Genomic DNA, 20,084 nt, shown 5'->3' with positions numbered 1-20,084 from the left:
TGATTGCTTCGTCCCATGTGGCAAAATAAAGGTAACCCTCTGTCTCTTCTGAATCCTACTATGTGCATGGCCTCAGTGTGCAAAAAATTTTCTGGGTACAAAGAGACCACTATAAGTATTATTGTTGAGGTAGTAGATGGCTCTCATCTAAATCACACATCCTTTCCCAAATTGGGTAAATTCCTATTTTTTGCTTTCAACAAAACTGAGGGAGGAACCTTATTAATTTGTCAGGCTATATGTCATGAAAAATAATTGTTGATGATAGATCACACAACATGAATTTTGAAGAATAAGAAGGAATTTAAATAACTGTTACCTTGCTAAAACAATACTGAAACAAAATTTCTTCCGGTTCTATGTACTTACATAAAGATGAACAGTTTTTCAACATTTTCAGCTATAAAAATAAAAAATAGGAATGGAATTTATGCAAAATCCTGTTTCATTCTAGCAATGAGTAATATCTACTTACTGATACATGGAAAAATTGGGGAAATATACCATCACTTCATTAAGAAATTTTATTCTTAATTTTTAAGAGTATCAACATTTATGAAATATGTTTACTCCATTTTAACAGTCATAGACAATAAAAAAGTTAATTTTAATGTCTACCTATCTTTCTTGCAAAGATATATGGAGTGATAAAATTCTACAGAAGAAATAAAATCCAAACACAAGTTTTAAAAACAAAAGAATAAAATAAAATTTCTCATTTTTAAAGAAGAGCTTGTTCATATATTTTTAAATGTATAATATGGGTATTTAGATTCATTGGACACATTTAAAGGCAGAATATTTTATTTTAAATCATCAATATTTAAGTTATTTTAAAATTTATGATGAAAAAGTTGTAGATGTCTATTTAAATATGTGTGAGGGAGTACATAGATTTTCAAAATTCTTTTAGAGAGTATATAAGCAACAAATTTGGCAGAGGAGACAGATGAGGTGCAAAAAAGGCAAAAATAGATGAATATGGAATATCATTGTGTATCTGAAGAACCTTCAAGTAAGAACTGGTGTATGTGCTTTCATGTACTGCCAAGAGAGCATTTCATAGCAGGCTCTGTGTTCAGTGTTCTTGGGAGTCTTAATTAAGATTTATCCTTTCCAATCTCATGGAGAGGAATGCTTCTGAAAAGATAAGTTAGTGACATGCCATTCAGTTGTATTAAACAAATATCATTACCAAAGGGGTTCACAAATTTTCATAAGTTTTCACCCAAAGTTACATTTCCATTTGTCTTAAAATAATAACAAGTAGCTAGCTTTTATTAAATGTGTACTATTTTCTAGGCCAGTGATTCTCCTGGGGAATTATAATAAACGTAAATTCTTATACCCTGAATCTATTGAATGAGAAACTGTGGGCATGGGGCCCAGCAAACCATCATTTGAATGCATACCAAAAAAGATAGTATTTACAAACATCTGGCATGGTTCCTTGAATGTAGTAGGCATTTAATAAAAGCTATCTGCTATTATTTTTAATCAATAGTTCATTCTAGCTCCATGGAAGAAGTTTTCCAGTTAATTCGAGCCCCTTGGAGGAAGTAGGTTCTAGGTGTTCGAATGTTCACAGGATATAATGGCTTAACATATTTAAAACCAAACTCATTGCCTTCTACCCAAAACAGATTTCTTCTCTCAACTTCCCCATTTCTGTCAATGGCAAAAATAAATCTGTAAACCTCTGAGGGTTTCAGCCAAAAACTGCGCTGTTGAGAGACCACACTGGTTGATCTCAGGTGCCCATAAACCTGAACGTATTTCTTCTACCACCTGCTTTGGGATCTGAAATTCTCCCCATAAAAGTCACTTTATTGAGTTGAGAAATTGCATCTCCCAGTGTTATGTTAAAATTCACATGCATTTCCTGGAGAAGATATTTATTAATGCAAAAGCACATCAGGTATTCAGAATGATGAGTATTCACTTAGCAGAGCCCTCAGGATCTTGTGTTATTGCTGCTGCTGACCATGATGACAGTGATGACGACAGGCACATTTTTCTGGAAAGAGGAGCTGAGCAAGATCTCCAGCAGGAGAAGACAGGTGCGTGTCACTCACAAAGGCGCTTTGCTCTCACAGACATTTTCCCTCCACATGTGCAAGGTCGCTGGGAAGTAGGTGTCAGGGAGGTCCAGCGACTTGCCCAAGTTCTCAAACCCAGGGAGAGACAGGGCTTTATTCCCACATCAACACACCAACGGTAGAGAAGCCACTCCCTGCTTTGCCTTTGCCCTAGAGAACTGTAGGTAAAGACAGGCTCTGTCACCTACTTCACAATTTGACCTGGCATCAGGTTCAAACATTGCCATGCCTCAGGTTCTAGAACCTCCGACAGGGATTCTGCCTCCACTCTCAGCCAGCACCTGTTTTCTGCTCATTTTGTCTTTGTAAAACACTATTTTAATCAGTGTACAATCTTGTACTGTTTTCACTTCTTCATTTAGTGCAGAGATTGTTCAACTTCAGTGACCCCAACAGTCACTTAGGTAGCTTGTTTAAATTTAGATTCCTAGGCCCTGTTCCTTGGTGGCTGGTTTAGTCAATCTGGGACCGAGGTCTATAAATCTGAATTTTGATCACCTCCACCCAGGTAATGGGGATATTCTAGGTCTAAAAAACTGTACTGTGAGAAATAGTGCCAGTTCATATATTAAATCCAAACTCAGTTTGTCATTTAAGGTGCTCCAAAATTTGGTTTACTTTATCTGCTCCACACTTATATAATAAAGAGCAAATGTTGACAGATCTTTGGCTTAATACGAACTGAGAAAATGAGCTTTTATGTATGTATTTCAGAACATGCTATGTTGAGCACAGATGGCTAACCTAAATCAAAATATCCAGAAGCATATGTATCTCAAAAGTATTTTTTTCCCTTTGTGGGAACAGCAAACAAGAAACTAGAAGGAGGAAAGATGACAGTACCAAAGTATGGCCCCTCAAATATAAGCAACTTCTCCAAATAGAGGACCACGATTTTGCTATGAGACCTGGATTTGGAGGTGAGTATTATCTTTACAAAGCTCATGTCAAAACCCATTGCACTGTCAAAATTGAGGTGAAAATATGAAGCAACTGAGACCAAAACACAAGTAAAGATAATCAGTTAAAAAAAAAAAACTTTTATAATTATCTTCTATTGAATGAGAACAATTGATAATTTATCTATTTTAAATTGCCCAAAAAGCTCATTTTTCTACTATGCACACTATTGTAAATAGTATGTGTTCAATAAATAGTGAATGGATATATCCTGCCTATACACCAACTTACTGTTTTAACTAAAATCTATAAGTTGGATTACATGTTATTCATAAAATCTTGTTAAATATTCTTATGAGCTGAAATACTGGGCTTTCATGGAAGAACTAGTATGTCACATACCATAGCTCCCTATGAACCAACTTTCCTGAGTTGAGTTTTTAATAACTTTTATCACTTATAGCAATTAAAATTGATCAAAATGTTGGAGTACCAAGCACTGTGCTAAGGCCTTTAATGTACTATCTTATCCCACCCTCACACTGACCCTATGAAATAGCTACTATTATGATATTGAATACTGCAGTGTGGCAACTGGGTTTAGGTTAAGAGATTTACCCTAGACCATGAAAGCAGTTATTGGTGGAACCAAGCTGCAATGGCAGACAAGGAGGAGGGAAGAAGTCCATATTAGAAGTGCATGCTTGGAACAGCTTTTCTTCCCCTCAGATTGTTTAACATGCATACAGGGGTACCGAGGGCTCCAGCAATACGCAAGGTGTGGTGAAGTCAACTCATTGAATTGTACTCCGGCTTACTACTAAATTCATCCTGACTCTTCTTTCATTGACCCAAAAGTCCCCACTCCCACGGTTTCTGAACTGATAACTTTTGCAGAATCCTACATATGTGAAGATGAGGGAGAGAAACAGGATCCTCTGGCAGTAAAACAGGTTCAGCTTTTTTTTTTTTTAGTTTGGTATTAACTTTATTCTATTTTCTGTATAACTTTAAATACATAAAGGTTTATTTCCACAGGCCTCAGGGAATGGGTAGAAATCACAGGACAATCTCTCTTCCCACCAAAAAAAAGTTGCATATTTTGGTAATTGTTTGTCTAGAGAAAAAAACTGAAATTTACATTAGCAATGCTGTGCAAGATTCTTACATAAATCAATACCTAAAACCAGCCTGCAGTGGAGGTTTTAGTCCTCTGTTCAGGTGCCTGGACAGAAGTTGGAAGTTGTTGAGCATGACAGGGAAAAGGAGGCAGTGAAGATGGATGACAGGCACCTAGCAGGGACGGAAGAAGGAATGCCAGACTCCTTGAATGGTGTGTCGTTTTTCCTTTTTTTTTTCTTTTTTCCTTTAAAGTCATCTCTGTAGGAAGGTGCTGGGCAGCGATCCCGGAGAAAGGGTCCAAGACACCTTTAACTGCCCTGGATATGAAGGACACTGCTTTAGCAGCTGGTACCAGAAAACCTCCTGTTTCATGGTTTGGGCAGACCCAGAATGGAATGCAGAATAAAAGGAATGCTTATAGGAAACAATTTTGCTTGGAATGCTAGATGGCTAAGCCTCAGCCTTTGGTCCAGTGCAACCCTTGCCCTCACTTGTCAACAGGGAAATATTAGTTTGGTTAGAACTGTCTGTAGTCAACACCAGCTTCTGCTACCTTCATGCTCATTGTTAGAAAAAGTTTAGTGTGAACGTTCTGATCTGTTAACTCCTGGGACTGTTTTATTCTTCTCAAAGGACTACCTGTTGGTAGAATAACCCCCAAAAGCTGAAAGCTAAAATGCACCAGTCCTGGCCTGCAGTTCCTTAAGAATGGACCGGTGGTGTGGTTGAACTGATATGGAAAAGCTGCACCTTCCTGCAGAAGATCAACTGACCTGCTATCCCACCCCCAATCTCAGCCTGAGGTATATTTCAGTGAAGGCAGGTAGCTGTGCTTCTCAGAGCAGAGAAGCAGTTTAAGAGCAGAAAGGTAGAGGAAATCTAGAAAAGAACTGTCTTGATACAGATTTATCCCATGGTGTGAAGGGAGAGGGAAAAGAACCCAGTGGCACTTCACTTATCCAGCAATTTCTGTCACTGTGGTGACCAACTTCTGCCCATTCCATAGGGTCTTGAATTGTTCAGGGACTGGGAACTCATTAAAGTCACCGCCTTCTGTAGGAATGAGGACGTTCATCTCAGAAGATTTGGCACTATCTCACAATCCTTTTGATAAATAACTAATACCTGATGTATTCAGGATGGGGAGGGGAGATACTCTTCGCATACTATGCTTATGACCAAGGGAAGCACAATAGACAGGTAGACACCAGAGAACTAACTTGTTAACCGGTAAAAAACAAAAAAGTACGTAGGGTAGGTATTATGTTGAGAATTGGGTTTTTGTGTTTGTCTTTTGTTTTTTAACTTCCTGGAAACCATTGGGTTACAATTCTAAGAGTCTGACCTTGATTTCATTAAATCAGGGACTCAAACTTTAGCAAGTGTCAGAATCACCTGATGGGTTCTGAAGGCACAGATCATTGGGCCTCACCCCAGAGCCCGCTGATTCAGTAGATTGGGGGTGGGGTGGGGCAATGATTTGCATTTCTAATAAATTCCTGGTGATGCTGATGCCACTGGTCCGAGAATCACATTTTGAGAACCACCACGTTGGATTACCAGCATCAGATTAAATCTTGGTGAGTTTAATTTTTTGCATTCCAAAGCACTCTTCACATTTATAGAATCCTAATTTAAGACATTAGAAGTTCTGATAGTTTAGAACATAAGGTTTTTTGTTTTTTGTTTGTTTGTGCTTCTGAGACTCTGTATCTTTTTTCCTTCACTACTTCTCAGAGATATCATCCTATGGCAATTCTCCTAACGATGCTTCAGCCACTACCTACCACTGCCAATAGACCATTTCTTCCCCTAACCAAATTTGCCAAAACTTGGATAATATACTCTACAGCTACCACCCAGATACTTTGTGCTTTGGTCTCTACGATTCTATAAAAAGTTCGTAAAATCCCCTACAAATTCCCCTGTAATGGGACTCTTGCCTGGCGATGGTTTCTTTAAGCCACTAGGGGGCGGCAGTCACACGGGAATAGCTTGAAACTGGCATCTCCGAAGCAGCCGTTGCAAGTTTCACATGATGCGCTCTTTTCAACACCAATTCAAAAAGCTGCCCTAATTCCTGTCAGGTTAGATTCCTCAATTAAATTAATTCCTATCCTAGAGGAAAGGGTTTTTAGGGAGATTATTGTACGCCATTGAAACCCAGAAAGATCGAGAGAAAAATGACTGTCCTTGAGTGCAGACCTTGAAACAAGCGGTCCAGAGAGGTCTTGTCACTCAAAGTGGCCCAAGGACCAGCAGCAGATCACCTGGGAGTGAGTTAGCAATGCAGAAGCTCAGGCCCCAACCCAGGATCTCTGAATAAAATCTGCATGGTTAACAAGCTCCCCAGGCGATTTCCATACTGTGGATCACTAGGGGCCAGTCTTCCTCTTCTGTCTTAAAGCATTTATGCCTTCATTTTCCATGGTCTGTATCAGCCCCAGCCTCCAGACAAACATGAAATTGACCTTAAATTTCCACTTTGCTTGATCCGTTAGAGATATATGTTAAGATTTTTTTTTTAGATGAAAATGTGTTTTTTTTTTTTCCTGAGACTACTTTGTGGGGTTATTAAAAATGCAATTGAAATGTGCTACTTAGTGGCAGGTGGCAAATCATCCCACGATTAAGAAATTTTTCTGACAGTCAGACTGGGGCCAAATGGTGTCCAAATTGCTTGTGTGTTCAGTCAGTTCAGGCAGAAAAATCCATAAATTCACTCAGAAGTGTCAGTCTAGTAGCTCTGTGAAATATAGTCCTTAACCTTCTCTTGTCCGTCTTGGTCAGAACAACTTCTTACACCAGTGACCCATTTCTCTGTTCTCTCACAGCTGCCTTCCTTGGGAAAATCAGATTGCGGGATATAAAAGACATGTTTTAATTTATCTTCTTTTTCTTCATACTTGTCCGTAACACAAACACACGAACATACTTCTTTCCTCTTCGGCTAAATGTAACTTCAGCACTTCTCTTGCCTTAATGTGTTTTCCTAATTAGCTTTAACATGAAAACCAGCTGCTACTGCAGTGTTTTTTACTTTTATAAAGCATTAGAAGATTAATTGACTCATTATGTGGAAACAGGAGGATATAAATTTAGGGGAGCTTTTTGTTTAACTTGGGTTATAAATTGCAGCTCATTTTCTTTATTTATGTTTCCCCTACCCTTTACATCTCCCATAACTAAGGGCTGTTTCGTTATAGTCTTACAGATGATAATTTCTTTGTTTCTTCAATGTGAAATCAATTTAGCATCTAGATATTGGTTACTGAGTCAAGACACAAGCTAGAGTTATAAAAGCTGCTTGTACAGTTTTTGCTTGTCAAACAAGAGCACTATACTGGGAGTCAAAAGGGCCTGGCTATTTTCCTATCATTAATTAGCTTTGGGTTTCAGGCAAATGTTGTAACCTCTCTGAGTTTGCTCATATGTCAAGTGGAGCTCAAATCGGTTCTATCCATCTAACAAGGTGACTATAATGATAAGATGAGATAATATTCATAGAGTTGATTTTAAATGCATTATATAAATAAGATGTATAACTTTTATTTAAGTCTCATTATTCCAGCCTGCATAAAAAACAGGTTGATGCTATATCTTTATGTACATAAAAAGGATTATAAATGTGTGTGCTGCTGCCTAGTGATACTGGCAAATGAACACCATAATCATAATGATTAATAGTTATTTAATTTTTACTATATGTTAAATGCCTTATATACAGAATAAAAATATAAAATTATGATTTATGCTGTTATATTTACTATTGATCTAATAGATAATGAATAAATTGATTGTTAAGAGGTTTGAATGGGGTCAGGCTAAGGACTTAATAAGCATTCTTTCATGTAGTCTCACAGCAACCCTATCAGGTAGGTGCCAGATATTTATTTCTCCTATTTTGTAGATTAACAAACTGAGGTATGAGTAGTTAAGGAATTTACAGAAGTTTGGCTCTAACTCAGGTTTATATGGCTACAAATTCCATGAATTTTAATCCTGCTTTTTTGCCACCTTCTCTCTGTGACTCAGCTCCTTATCTGTAAAAAGAATATTTGGAGGTTTTATCCAGCTCAAAAATTCTGATTCTGTGTCTTGCCTTTCCATGCCCCTCATTCTGCACTCTGTCCTCAAGAATGCCAGCGCACAGTACAGATTCTGAAACCCAGGAGTAAGGTGCACCGTGACAGGGAGCTCAAAGGAGGCAGAAATGAGGCCAGACAGCACCTGAAGGCACACACTTTCCTTGCAAACAGAAGAGCTCATCCTCACAAGAACACTGTAAATCTGCAGGGAGGAAAGAAGAAATCTAAGATATTTCCAGGAACCCATTCCTGATGGACAAGCCATGTTTTAACTCTGCTGTCAGCCCAGCCTTCAAAACAGCCCTGAGGCTTCAGTGCTTGGGCAGCAGTGGCATGAATATGTCCTTGGAGAAGGACGTAGTTTGATACGACTGTCCCCAGGATGGCAGAGATAGTCAACAGCAGCTAGGGTCTATTTAGAAGTCAAGAGATACTAAATTCAAGTTGCTGGTTTTGTCAGAAAATAAGTAATCAGAAGCACCGGATCTCCATTTTAGTGAAGAGAGGACTGATTATCTAAATGTTTGTGTAGGGAATAGTGGCTTGTGTTCCTAAGGGGCAGGTTTACATTTTTGCTACACTGCCGTAGTAATAACATTTATTTTGTGCCATCTATTGAGTACCAAGTTCAGTAACTGTATTATTTTTAGTCCTTAAATGAGTCTCCAAGGTGAGTATTCCTACTCAGATTTGAGGAGACTAAGCTTAGCAACATTACTTATCCCGATCACATAACCGTGATGGAAGCCGGCTTCAAACTCTAGCCTGTGACTCTAATACGAGAACTTTATCCAAGACAGTCAGCCACTCCTCCAAGATCTTTGCGAATCTTTCATTCCCTTGGAGTATTGGAATCAATGGGAAGATTTACTCACCATGAAGTGCCAAGTAGAGCCATGAACTAAATATTTTCATGAAGTTTTATTTTAATATTAATAACTACTAATTTAAGAAATGCACGCACACACACACACAAAAAAAAAACAACCCACCAGAGCTTAACCCTATGAAGGAATAATAATGAGATATTTCCAAGTTAATGCTTCAGCTTCATCATAATTATCATTGAACAATGTTATTCATAGAATTGTCATAACCAATGCTATCGGATGTACATTAATTGCTCCAATATGGCAGGAAGAAGTTGGTAGTTAAGATGCAAGTGAGGTATTTCTGGAGCCTGAAGCAGGAATGTGTGACCAGCCCCAGGCCTGGCTAGCTGAAACTCTTCACAGTAAGGAATGATATTGAGGGTACAGACTTAAGGAACCAAAAAAAGGGAATCTGATGTTAATAAAGTGAAGGTAACATCAGCCAATTAATGGGGGAGTCACAGAAGAGATACAGGGACTGGCAAGATAGACCTTGTTTTATAATGTATTGTGCATTTATAAAAGGCTGTGAATTGTATGCACACACATGTTCCGTGTAGCATGTACAGGCACTACACAGCCTCAGTGAGGAAGCTTTTTAGGCTGGATGCTGCTAAATCCCCTAATCATTAGATTTATATTTTTTCAACAACAGTTGAAAGCATTTTTTTAACTCAGGACTATATAGGCAATAAGGTTTACTTGAGGGTGGCTTACTATGGAACGAAAACATATGAAAGACTATATGTATAAATACACAAATTACTTTAACATATATGTGCATCAAATTTCATACACAGAAATAAACAATGAAGTATTAACATCAATCTTTAGTCACACTGGAAGTGGTGAAATCCTTTGTTAGGTATAACCAGGAAATGTCATAGTTTCAGTCTAGTCTGGATTCCCTTATGTTGTCTTTCAGGTTTTCCGGGCCCGTGAACCTGATTCTGGGAGCCCCAACTGCAAATAAGTCTCAGCAGTTTTTCTCTGTCTGAAATTGCCCCAATTCTGACTCTCAGTCTATTCTCATCAAATGCATTTCTAAGGATGTTTGCTTCTTTCCAAGTGCAGTCTGTGGTTACCGATGCTCTGCAAGGGAACTCTTCTGAATCTGCGGTGTCTGTGTGTAGCACTGTGTTATTATCTGTGTTCTTCTAATCTGCCAACCACCGCGCAAGTGAAAAAGAATGATTTTTTTTTTTTTGGTAGGAGAGAAAAGATTCCAACATTGCCCAGAGTCAAGGACTCTGTGACACTCCCTGACTATCCAATATAACCATTACCAGACAGAATGCATACTTGTACACACCCTTAGACATGTTTTCCAGACATTGTTCCTTTTTAAATTACTGCTAGCTAAAAATAAAAATAAAAACCTGGAGATACCATCTCAATACATAGAAGGATAATATTGAGATGTTCTCAAGCAAATGAGTAATGATTATTGGAATACCATTTATTTACACACGTGCTTTTATTGTTATTGAATGTATGATTCTGATTCAATAAGATGATGGAGATATTTGTTGTTTTAAAAAAACTTGAAAAGTAATCCATTTACAGTCTATGAACATTGATCTTTCTGCTTTGAAATGATTGTAATGCATTTCTCAGCATATTACCCATTCTTCTTTCTGAAGGGTCCCCTGTACCAGTAGCTATAGATGTCCAGGTTGAAAGCATCGACAGCATTTCAGAGGTTAACATGGTAAGTTTCTCCACGGGATATTGATTGGTATTTTTCTGAAAAAATTAGAAATCAACAGTATCAAAATCACTGGTATTTTAATAACTCATTTAATTAGGCACATTATTTATTTTTGCAACTTCACTCATTAATAATGAGTTGTGGTTGCTGTTTTTCACATCTTTCTGCCCTTAATTACAATTCTCATTTCTTTCCTACTCTTCTCTTTTCCTTCTAGTGGTTTTCAGTGGTGAAACACTGTAGAATATCATGATATATTTAGCTATATAACATCAACTGGGAACAGTTATAATACATTTGCAATATGAAATCACAGCCAGGAGTCCTTACCCACAACATGATAAACAGTTGAACAGGCTTGATGGGCTGCTTCCAAATATGTCAGTTGTTATTAATTTTGCTTATCTGTAGACAACCAGTAGCAGAGGACAAAGGATTTTTTTTTTAATTCATAGGACTAAAAATATAATTAAGAAAAATTTTATATATTACCTTTTATTTTTTAGAAATCTAGAAGGGACTTCCATTATTTTATTTTGCAATGAAACATCTGTATTTTCATGGAATATTACTCATGAGCCAATGTCCATAAAATTTGAAACTGATCACTTGTTATCATCTTTAACCTTCTTCTGTCTTCTATGCCATTTTGCATACCTTGATGTTTTTGTTTCTTCTTCCTTTCCCTTAACCTGATCTTACCACTTTAGCTATTTTTATGTTTTAATACCCTCTACCATACTTTTTCCATTTTATTTTCTCTATTCCCAATTTAGAACACCTTCCTTGTCTACATAATTACCAGATCCATTTTTCATGTAAGTCATTTTCACAGTTGTGCAGAATTTTGCTTTAAAGACAAATAATTAATACCATGGCTAACTTGTGTGTAAGCCCCTACATATTTGTTTTCAGATATATTTCCTTTTCACCTACTCCTTTTCTGTTAATTTGTTAATGTAGTCTCAGAGTTTTGTTTAGCCCCTTTTAGTTTACTTTTCTATGCCAAATTAAGAGTGACTTTATAGTTTCAAAATTTCAATGTCTGTTTCCTTTTTTTTTTTTTTTACCTAATTGCTGTATGTGTGCTTATGTTTGGATCACACTTTCCATCTCATTTCAGTCTCCTCAGTCATTCTGTCTTCTGCATCATCCCACTTAGATACATTTCTTTTGTTTCCCACCAACACCATGCTGCATGCAACTGTTAATGATAAGGACCTTAACAGGTACCCACGAGTAAGGTACAACTTATGAATATGTTTGGTTTGGTTTCAAATTTGGATCTGGTTTGAATTTCAGTTTTATTCTCTGCCCCTCCACTCAGAATATTAAATAATTGAATTTTTGAGTGCCTTTGGATGGGGCCTGTGCCCTCCAGATTGCCCTGAAACTGTTGCCTTGCTTTGCTCTAGATACAGCCTGCTACCTTTATTAAATGAAGTCGCCCACCTGGTCCTTAGAGCCATTTGCCATTGCAGCCCTTAGAGAGATGCTTATTGTCCTTTGTTTTCTGCTTTAAATTTGGCAGGTTGATTTTTTTGTGGTTTTGTTTTTTAGTAAGGAGTACCTCTTTCTTGAAGAGGGACAAGTTAAACTACTTTCTTTTCAAATTCCATTTTCAGTCTGAAAAGATATTTGTTATTTATCCAATCTACTCATTTAACAGACTTTTTTTGTGTGCATTAATCTATGCACTTTTTTCTCTTTTCTGGAATCTTTTATACTTGTGTTCTTATGATTTTTCAAATGTTGCTTTTAGATACTCTTTGGAATAAAAATATTTTTGATACATAAACTTATAGCAAAGTGATTTTTATAGAATTAAGTTTTGAAATTTAAATTCTATATATTATTTTTGTAATATGCAAACACCACCATTAAACATAAAAAGAGAAAGAGAAAGCGAACAAAGAAGGGATCTCCAAGCAGGGCCTAGAAAATATAAATTACTAAGATCAAAAATCTTTTCATACAAATACTTACAATAATATTAGTATTTATAGTGATTCCTCCAATTAACTGAAAGAAAAGTTCAGGACATATAAAAATTCTAAAAAAGGTCTAAATGAAATCTTCTATGACCTGTTGAGTCTTATTTTAGTCTATAAACTCTCCAGCTGGTGGTCCTTCTGGTCCTCATCATTATCTAATTCAATTCTTATTGCAATTTGATATAAGCCTTAAATTAAATCTCCTTCATGTCGCCACCCTGTACCCAAAAGAAATAGTGCCAAGAGGACTCACTACTCAAAAAGTCCTTTAGAAGATTTTAACCCTTGCCTACCCAGATGCCACTCTTATTGGTACTTCCTAGAGCTTGTTGTGCTCCCAGAACAAGCTCTTGTTTCCCCTCTCCTGGCATTATATCCAAGTCATTTTTGAATGACCCAGTCTGCATTGAAAATTCTTATTATCTCTAACCTGCAGCACCCAAAACTGGACATCATCTTTCTCCCCTGAATAAGGTTAGCTTTGCTACTAGATATCAAATAAAACTTGACTGGATTTACCATGTCTAATTGCAAAATGCTTTCTACCAGTGACCCCCTCTCCCCTCCGTGTTAGCTTTTTTACTTCTAATTTATCATCTTACCACCCTCTTTTGTCCCACCCTAAATTCACATTCTTTTTTTTTTAATTTTAAAATATTACGGGGGTTCAAATTTTTTTGGTTACATGGATCACTTTTATTATGCTTGAGTCAGGGTTATACATGTGTCTATCACCCAGTTAGTGTTCATTGTACTGGATAGGTAGGCTTTCACCTGTCCCCTCAGCCCTACTCGATTTCCACTGAGTTTTACTTCCCTCTGTGCACATGTGTGCTCATCATTTAGTTCCATTCTTTAGATACTTCACTTAGGAGAATGGTCTCCAGTTCCATTCCATTAAATCACCCTTCTTTGCGGCTAAATAGTATCCCATAGTATACATATACCACATTTTGTTAATCCACTCATGAATTTCTGGGCACTTAGGTTGATTCCACATCTTTGCAATTGTAAATTGTGCTGCAATAAACATTTAAGTGCACGTGTCTTTTTAATAAAATGACTTCTTTTCCTTTGGGTAAATACCCGGTAGTGGGATTGCTGGATCGAATGGTAGGTGACTTATTTGGAGTTTACTGAGATGTATCCTTTGTTTGTATAATAAATACCAAAGTTCTATTACATGTACTAGTTCAATAAAAATTTGATTATTGTTGGGAAATAAAAGATATAAGAAATAAACAGGCCGGGCGCGGTGGCTCACGCCTGTAATCCTAGCACTCTGGGAGGCCGAGGCGGGTGGATCGCTCGAGGTCAGGAGTTCGAGACCAGCCTGAGCAAGAGCGAGACCTCGTCTCTACTAAAAATAGAAGGAAATTATCTGGCCAACTAAAATATATATAGAAAAAAATTAGCCGGGCATGGTGGCGCATGCCTGTAGTCCCAGCTACTCGGGAGGCTGAGGCGGTAGGATCGCTTAAGCCCAGGAGTTTGAGGTTGCTGTGAGCTAGGCTGATGCCACGGCACTCACTCTAGCCCGGGCAACAAAGCGAGACTCTGTCTCAAAAAAAAAAAAAAAAAAAAAGAAATAAACAATTGTAAAAAGTGAAACACATTGTTATTGTCCACACCCAATGACTTGGTTAAAGTTGGGAGAGTTTCTGTTCATACAACCAAATATTAAATGTAATATCTGAGAGCCAAACAAAACTCAAATTATTAACAAAATATTTTTTCCTAATATGATGTTAGTATACTTTTTTCCTTTCATCCTTATGTCCTTATAAGTGAAATGAACATTAACGATTCAAATCCCTGAGTCATACTGAATCGGAATCTCTATGAACTTGCTTCTGGAAAATGTACCATTTCAACAAACTTCACAGGTGATTCTCTTGCACACTAAACTTTGAGAATCACCGTTTCATTTCATAACTTTCTTTCTCTCAAACAGGAAGATCGCTGTCTCTGTCCCAGGACTTCTGACAACTTGCTTTCTACGAATAGCTCTAACAAATGCTAGGTTTCTGTAGGACTGTAGTTTATTCAATTTGAGAGGTCTTCTTTAACAAAAAATAATACAAAATTATAATACAAAAGCAATTTTAAAGGGGAATATTTATTTAGAATTAGAAAAAAAAAATCACCATAAAATAATGGATAAAAAAATAGTGGAGTTTCGGGTGCTTTTGTTCTGCGATCTCTTTAGATGATTAATCAGAGTGCTTACATAGAAACGCTTCCCGTTTATAATCTGGCTTCTCTTCCCCAATTTGAATGCTCCATATCTCACAGAAACTGTCAACATTCACCAGGGCTCATATGAAGGAAAAGCCCAAAACTTAAGCTTATTAGCTTCCTCCTAAATCTACCTGAAAATACAATATGAGCCATTCACTTATAAGTCATTAGCTCTCTTGGAAATCAGTCCTGGGACTAATAGTGTTGAAGTGGTCATCTTGAACCATATTCCTACTGGTTTTAACTGGTCTCTTTTTCTCTCTGTCTAGGACTTTACGATGACTTTTTATCTCAGGCATTACTGGAAAGATGAGAGGCTCTCCTTTCCTAGCACAACAAACAAAAGCATGACATTTGATCATAGATTGATCAAAAAGATCTGGGTGCCTGATATCTTTTTTGTCCATTCTAAAAGATCCTTCATCCATGATACAACTATGGAGAACATCATGCTGCGTGTGTACCCTGATGGAAACGTCCTGTTCAGTCTCAGGTGAGGAGAGCTGTCTGTGGCCTTTGGCTTCCTCAGACCACAGCTGTCTACACCAAAGCTGGTGGATCTCACTTCAGACTAAAATCACAACATTACTGTCTGTTTCACAAGCAGAAGATGTGATTTCCCCCAGTTCTAACATTCACATTTCAAAGAATGGTTTCCTATTCTAACTCTACCTACTCTGGGTATATGTTGGTTAGACAAATAGAATAGAGTTGAATTACGGAAATTCTTAAAAGTCTGCTTTTCCTCCTCACCAGCTCAACCCCACCCTGCACCCCACCAAGTAGTTTTGGAATCTTGAGTTAGAGAAATAATTTTCTTAACCATCTCCTTCATTTACCATGGGAAGGCATAGTCATCATCCATGTTACCACTATTTACTCACTTCATTTTTCTATTTGGTTTATTTAAAACTAGTGTTCTAACACTATGGTATAACAGCCCTCCATCTTTGATGTTCCATATTTTCTTTTAGCCTGATGAGTCTTCTGCATAATAAGTGGTTTATCATAGATAATTCTAGAAAATGTTTGGAGTCCAAGCAATTCAACTTGTTTTAATGTCCTAGAAATCTCAGAAAGATTATATAGTAGGCGAAAAAATATGATCCCCCAAAAGATATCCATGTCCTAATCCCTGCAACCTGTGAAGGTTACCTTGTATGACAAAAAGGATACTTACAGGTGTGATTAAGTTAAGGATCTTGAGATGGAGAAATTATCATGGATTATCTGATTGGGATATAAATGCAATAATAAGCATCCTTATAATAGAAAGGTAGAAGAAAATTTGATACACACAGAAGAGGAGAAGACAATGTGACCACAAGCCAAAGAATGCTTGTGGTGACCAGAGCTGTAAAATGAATAGATATTTTCTCCTGAGGCCTCTTAGGTAGACAGGCCTTTCTGACACTTTGATTTCGGCCCAGTGATAGATTTCAGACTCTGGCCTTCAGAACTGTGAGAGAATAAATTTCTGTTGTTTGAAACCACCAAGTTTGTGGTAATTTGTTATAGCAGCAATAGGAAACTAATAGTTTCTTTTTTCTTATTGAAAAGAGAATTGTAATAAAGGTAACTTCAGTACAAAGAAGCTGTTGCCAGCCATTTCATAAAGGCTATTAATGTTTTTAAAAATGCACTTAAAGGCAAGTGTTATTTTCAATAGGACTTTTAAATCAATAGTAACATGGGACTCCTAAGTACTGGCGTCAAGCCTTACTTGGAATCAGAAGCAAAATGGCAATGTCTGGCCAAAGAATTAACTGTTTTAAATTGATTTTGGTGAGGCAAAGTCCAGTAAAGGATTGATTCAGTGGATTTCCTTATTTCTGTACATTCCAAAAAAAGATTTTGTCCTTTGCTGGCTCCTGGGAAGTACTGTCCAACCCCTAAGAATATCTAGCCTGAGAAGAGTGTCTTTGTTTACCTGGGGGCCTTGGGCCATGCCAGATAGTTTATGCTAACAACATGATTTATGGTGGAGGCTTTAAGCCAAGTGGGTTTCAGGTTGACCTCTGGACGGAGGGGCTAGAGACTTAGGTCAGTTACGTGAGTGGTCAGCCATTACTATGTGAAGACTCTTAATTAAAACTGTGGACACTGAGGCTTGGGTGAGCCTCCCTGGTTGGCAGTCTCCATGGGTGTTGTCATATATCATTGCTGAGAAAATGTAACAGAGTAGTCGCCTCTCCTCCCATAGATATGGAAGTATAAAATTGAGAGTGGAGAACATGTAACAGAGGGAATGGCCTGAGGGGGGAAAAACAGCAAAAAGATGTTTTCTGTCTATTTAAAATTTCCCCCTCTTTTTGGGAACTGAGGCTTGTATCCCTATCTCAGGCAGGTGGTCGGGAGGGGTAGGGGAATATCTTTTGTTCTTTGTGTTACAGGAGATGGCTCAGCTGAACTGTTGGCACCATCCCAGGCTCCATCCCAGGCCAGCTGGCTGGCCTGCAGAGGTCAGGGTGGGCCTCTCAGGTGGACGGAGGTCACAGGCTTTGTCTTTTGCAGAGATGAGATGATTAGAATCGTTAAGGACAGTAGCCAAGAACTGAGGGCCCTCCCTTTAAAAGCCCTGTATTTCTACTTATGGGCAGGAATTTGTATTTTGAGTCGATCAAGTCTGCCATTTTCCTCCTTTGCTGGCAAAGTAATAAACTTCTCTTTCCTTCTCCTCAAACCTCTTGTTCTTGTTCTTCTGATGTGGCCTCGAGGAGAAGTGCCAAGCTTTTGATAACAAGAATTAAGCACTGTCCATATAACTCTAATAGGAGAGGACAACTGAAAACTTATTCCTGGCTTCTCCTGGAATCTTCCCTGTACCCCTTTTCCATTGTTGATTTTAATCTGTATCCTTGCATTGTAATAAAGGTAGCCATAAGTATAACAGCTTTGCTGAGTTTTGTGTGTCTTTCTAGCGAATTATTGACCCTGAGGGTGGTCTTGGAGATGCTCAAATGCAAGAGGAACTCAAAATTGTTGCCAGCACGAGCTTTTCTGGCCAACAGCAGAGCCAGTCCAAGCCGAGTGTCAGATCACCTGGTTCTAGGCTTGATTCTAACCACCTAACCACCTTGGTCATTAATTTCTCCATGTGTACAATAAGGGAAGTGGACTGAAAGTCCTCAGTGGTCCCTTGCAGCTTTAATGTATTAGGAATACATCAAAATGAATATATTTTGTGACACGAAGCCATCCAGATACTTCCCTGGCTTGGCATTTTACTACATAACTCTTGACAGTAGAATTCAGCCCATAAAAGATAAAATGGTTCTATTCCTCTGATTAACTCAAGGGCACCATGGGTAGGAGCATCTGTTGCCTTTGTTTTTTGTAGACCTGCTCAGGGGCCTTTTATGAACCTTTGATCTGCTATTGTGGGTACCAAAGTTTCTGCTTTGAGGCAAGATCATAGTACAACAGCCTTTCCCTGAAGCCAGGAAAATCTAGGAGGATATAAAATTTGAAAAAACAATCCTCATCAGTATGCAAGCCTATTGACTTAATAGCACCTGAATTATGCATTGTGTACATAGATCTATTACTAAAAATGCTCTGGGCTTTTCCCTCACTACTGGAAAGAGAATTTCCTCAGGTAAACTTACTTTGTGAAGGAAACCTTTACTCTATAGGTTTTTATTTCCATCCCAGACCTTTATTACTAGAGACTAATCTTCCAAAAAGCAGAAAGTATTTAAATCTATTTAAGAGTCTTTTCACTTTGAAGTGTGTTTTTCTGGAAACATCAGAGCCAGAAAATGCACAGAGGGCTGACCAAGAAATAGTGAGATCAGAAGCAATTATGAGAGCTGGGATTTACTCATTAACTCTGTGTCTTAAACAAATCACCCACCTTCCTGGGTATGTTTCCTTGTAGGTTATTTGAACAAAATATAGTAATGCCTGTTTTGCATTATTCTTGAAAGGCACACAGAACAGGCAAACAGTAAGAAAGCTTCAATGTTGCATGCTTATTTGGCCAGATGGTTAAATGATCTGCAGGGTTCTTTGTCTCACTCTTTTTATAGGGTAACGGTTTCAGCCATGTGCTTTATGGATTTCAGCAGGTTTCCTCTTGACAGGCAAAATTGTTCTCTTGAACTGGAAAGCTGTAAGTCTTACTTCCGATGGAGTGAGTATACATCATTTGAACACACCATCACATACTTGCGTGCAAATAAGCATGCTCTTAACAAGCCTTTTAAAATCTTGATACATTATCCAAAACCAAAATGGTTGTGGGTTTTTTGTTCTTTACTAAAGATGATAGTAGTTTGTCTCTCAAATGAGAAGATTCAGAGGGAAAAAAATGTTTTGAAAATTACATAGTCTGTAGTTTCCACATTGGTTATGTACAAAAAGGTACATTTTTGGTGATGTTATTATGTAGACTGACACAGATTTTTCACATTTGGAAAGCTCTAGAATTCATGTTCCCAGATGAGTAACAATCCTCCATTAAATATACTTGGATTCCCCAGAAAAACCCAGCTCTAGACATAGACCCCCTAATCAAAGCCCTGTCACAGGGCAGCTGAGCTGGCTCTCTGTCAATCACGTTGACCTGTCAGCTCCTTTTGATATAACATCTTAAAAGCTAACTGCAATTATTCATAATGTGCCTAAAATGCTGGGAATCTCAATAGGTATATACTCCACAGACACCCCTCCCCAAATCCATTAGAAACTTACTATATCACTATTTGACTTTAGAAAGAAAATTCTTTATGAGTTAGGTCCATTTTGGAATTTCATCCAATAAAACCACAGAACTAAGGGAAACTAATGGCATGTGACAGTGAGGCAATGCTATGGTGTCACCCCGAGGCCTGGCTTAATATTTTAAAAGAATGAACAAAGATGGGAGCAACTATTTGGAGAGTTTTAATTTATTGTGTGGGCACAATAAAAGATCTACACTATACCAATCAGGGTCTCATTTTGGGAGACTTTTTTTTTTCTCTTTTCGCAAGGTGTGGGTATGATCAGTCTATTGGCAAACATACTTTTCAGCACTTAATACATATTATACATGTCAGTATAATATGCCATGT

General features: G+C 37.7%; 1 protein-coding gene across 2 annotated transcripts in view; it reads left to right on the top strand.

Annotated features, from left to right (window-relative positions):
• GABRR3 (gamma-aminobutyric acid type A receptor subunit rho3) overlaps nt 1-20,084 on the top strand; it is a 46,189-nt gene that overhangs the window by 6,426 nt on the left and 19,679 nt on the right. The window contains exons 2-5 of one of the 2 annotated variants that reach the window (XM_069472479.1): nt 2,907-3,019; nt 10,725-10,792; nt 15,297-15,520; nt 19,059-19,141. In XM_069472479.1, the coding sequence (XP_069328580.1) occupies nt 2,907-3,019; nt 10,725-10,792; nt 15,297-15,520; nt 19,059-19,141 (488 nt within the window). Of the gene's footprint in view, nt 1-2,906; nt 3,020-10,724; nt 10,793-15,296; nt 15,521-19,058; nt 19,163-20,084 lie in introns of both variants that reach the window. The other variant, XM_069472478.1, reaches the window with a different exon arrangement.

The sequence above is a fragment of the Eulemur rufifrons genome, chromosome 7 (genome assembly GCF_041146395.1).
Source record: "Eulemur rufifrons isolate Redbay chromosome 7, OSU_ERuf_1, whole genome shotgun sequence".
NCBI classification, from domain to species: domain Eukaryota; kingdom Metazoa; phylum Chordata; class Mammalia; order Primates; family Lemuridae; genus Eulemur; species Eulemur rufifrons.
Note: the sequence above shows the minus strand (reverse complement) of the source record. Positions and strands in the feature narration are given on the sequence as shown.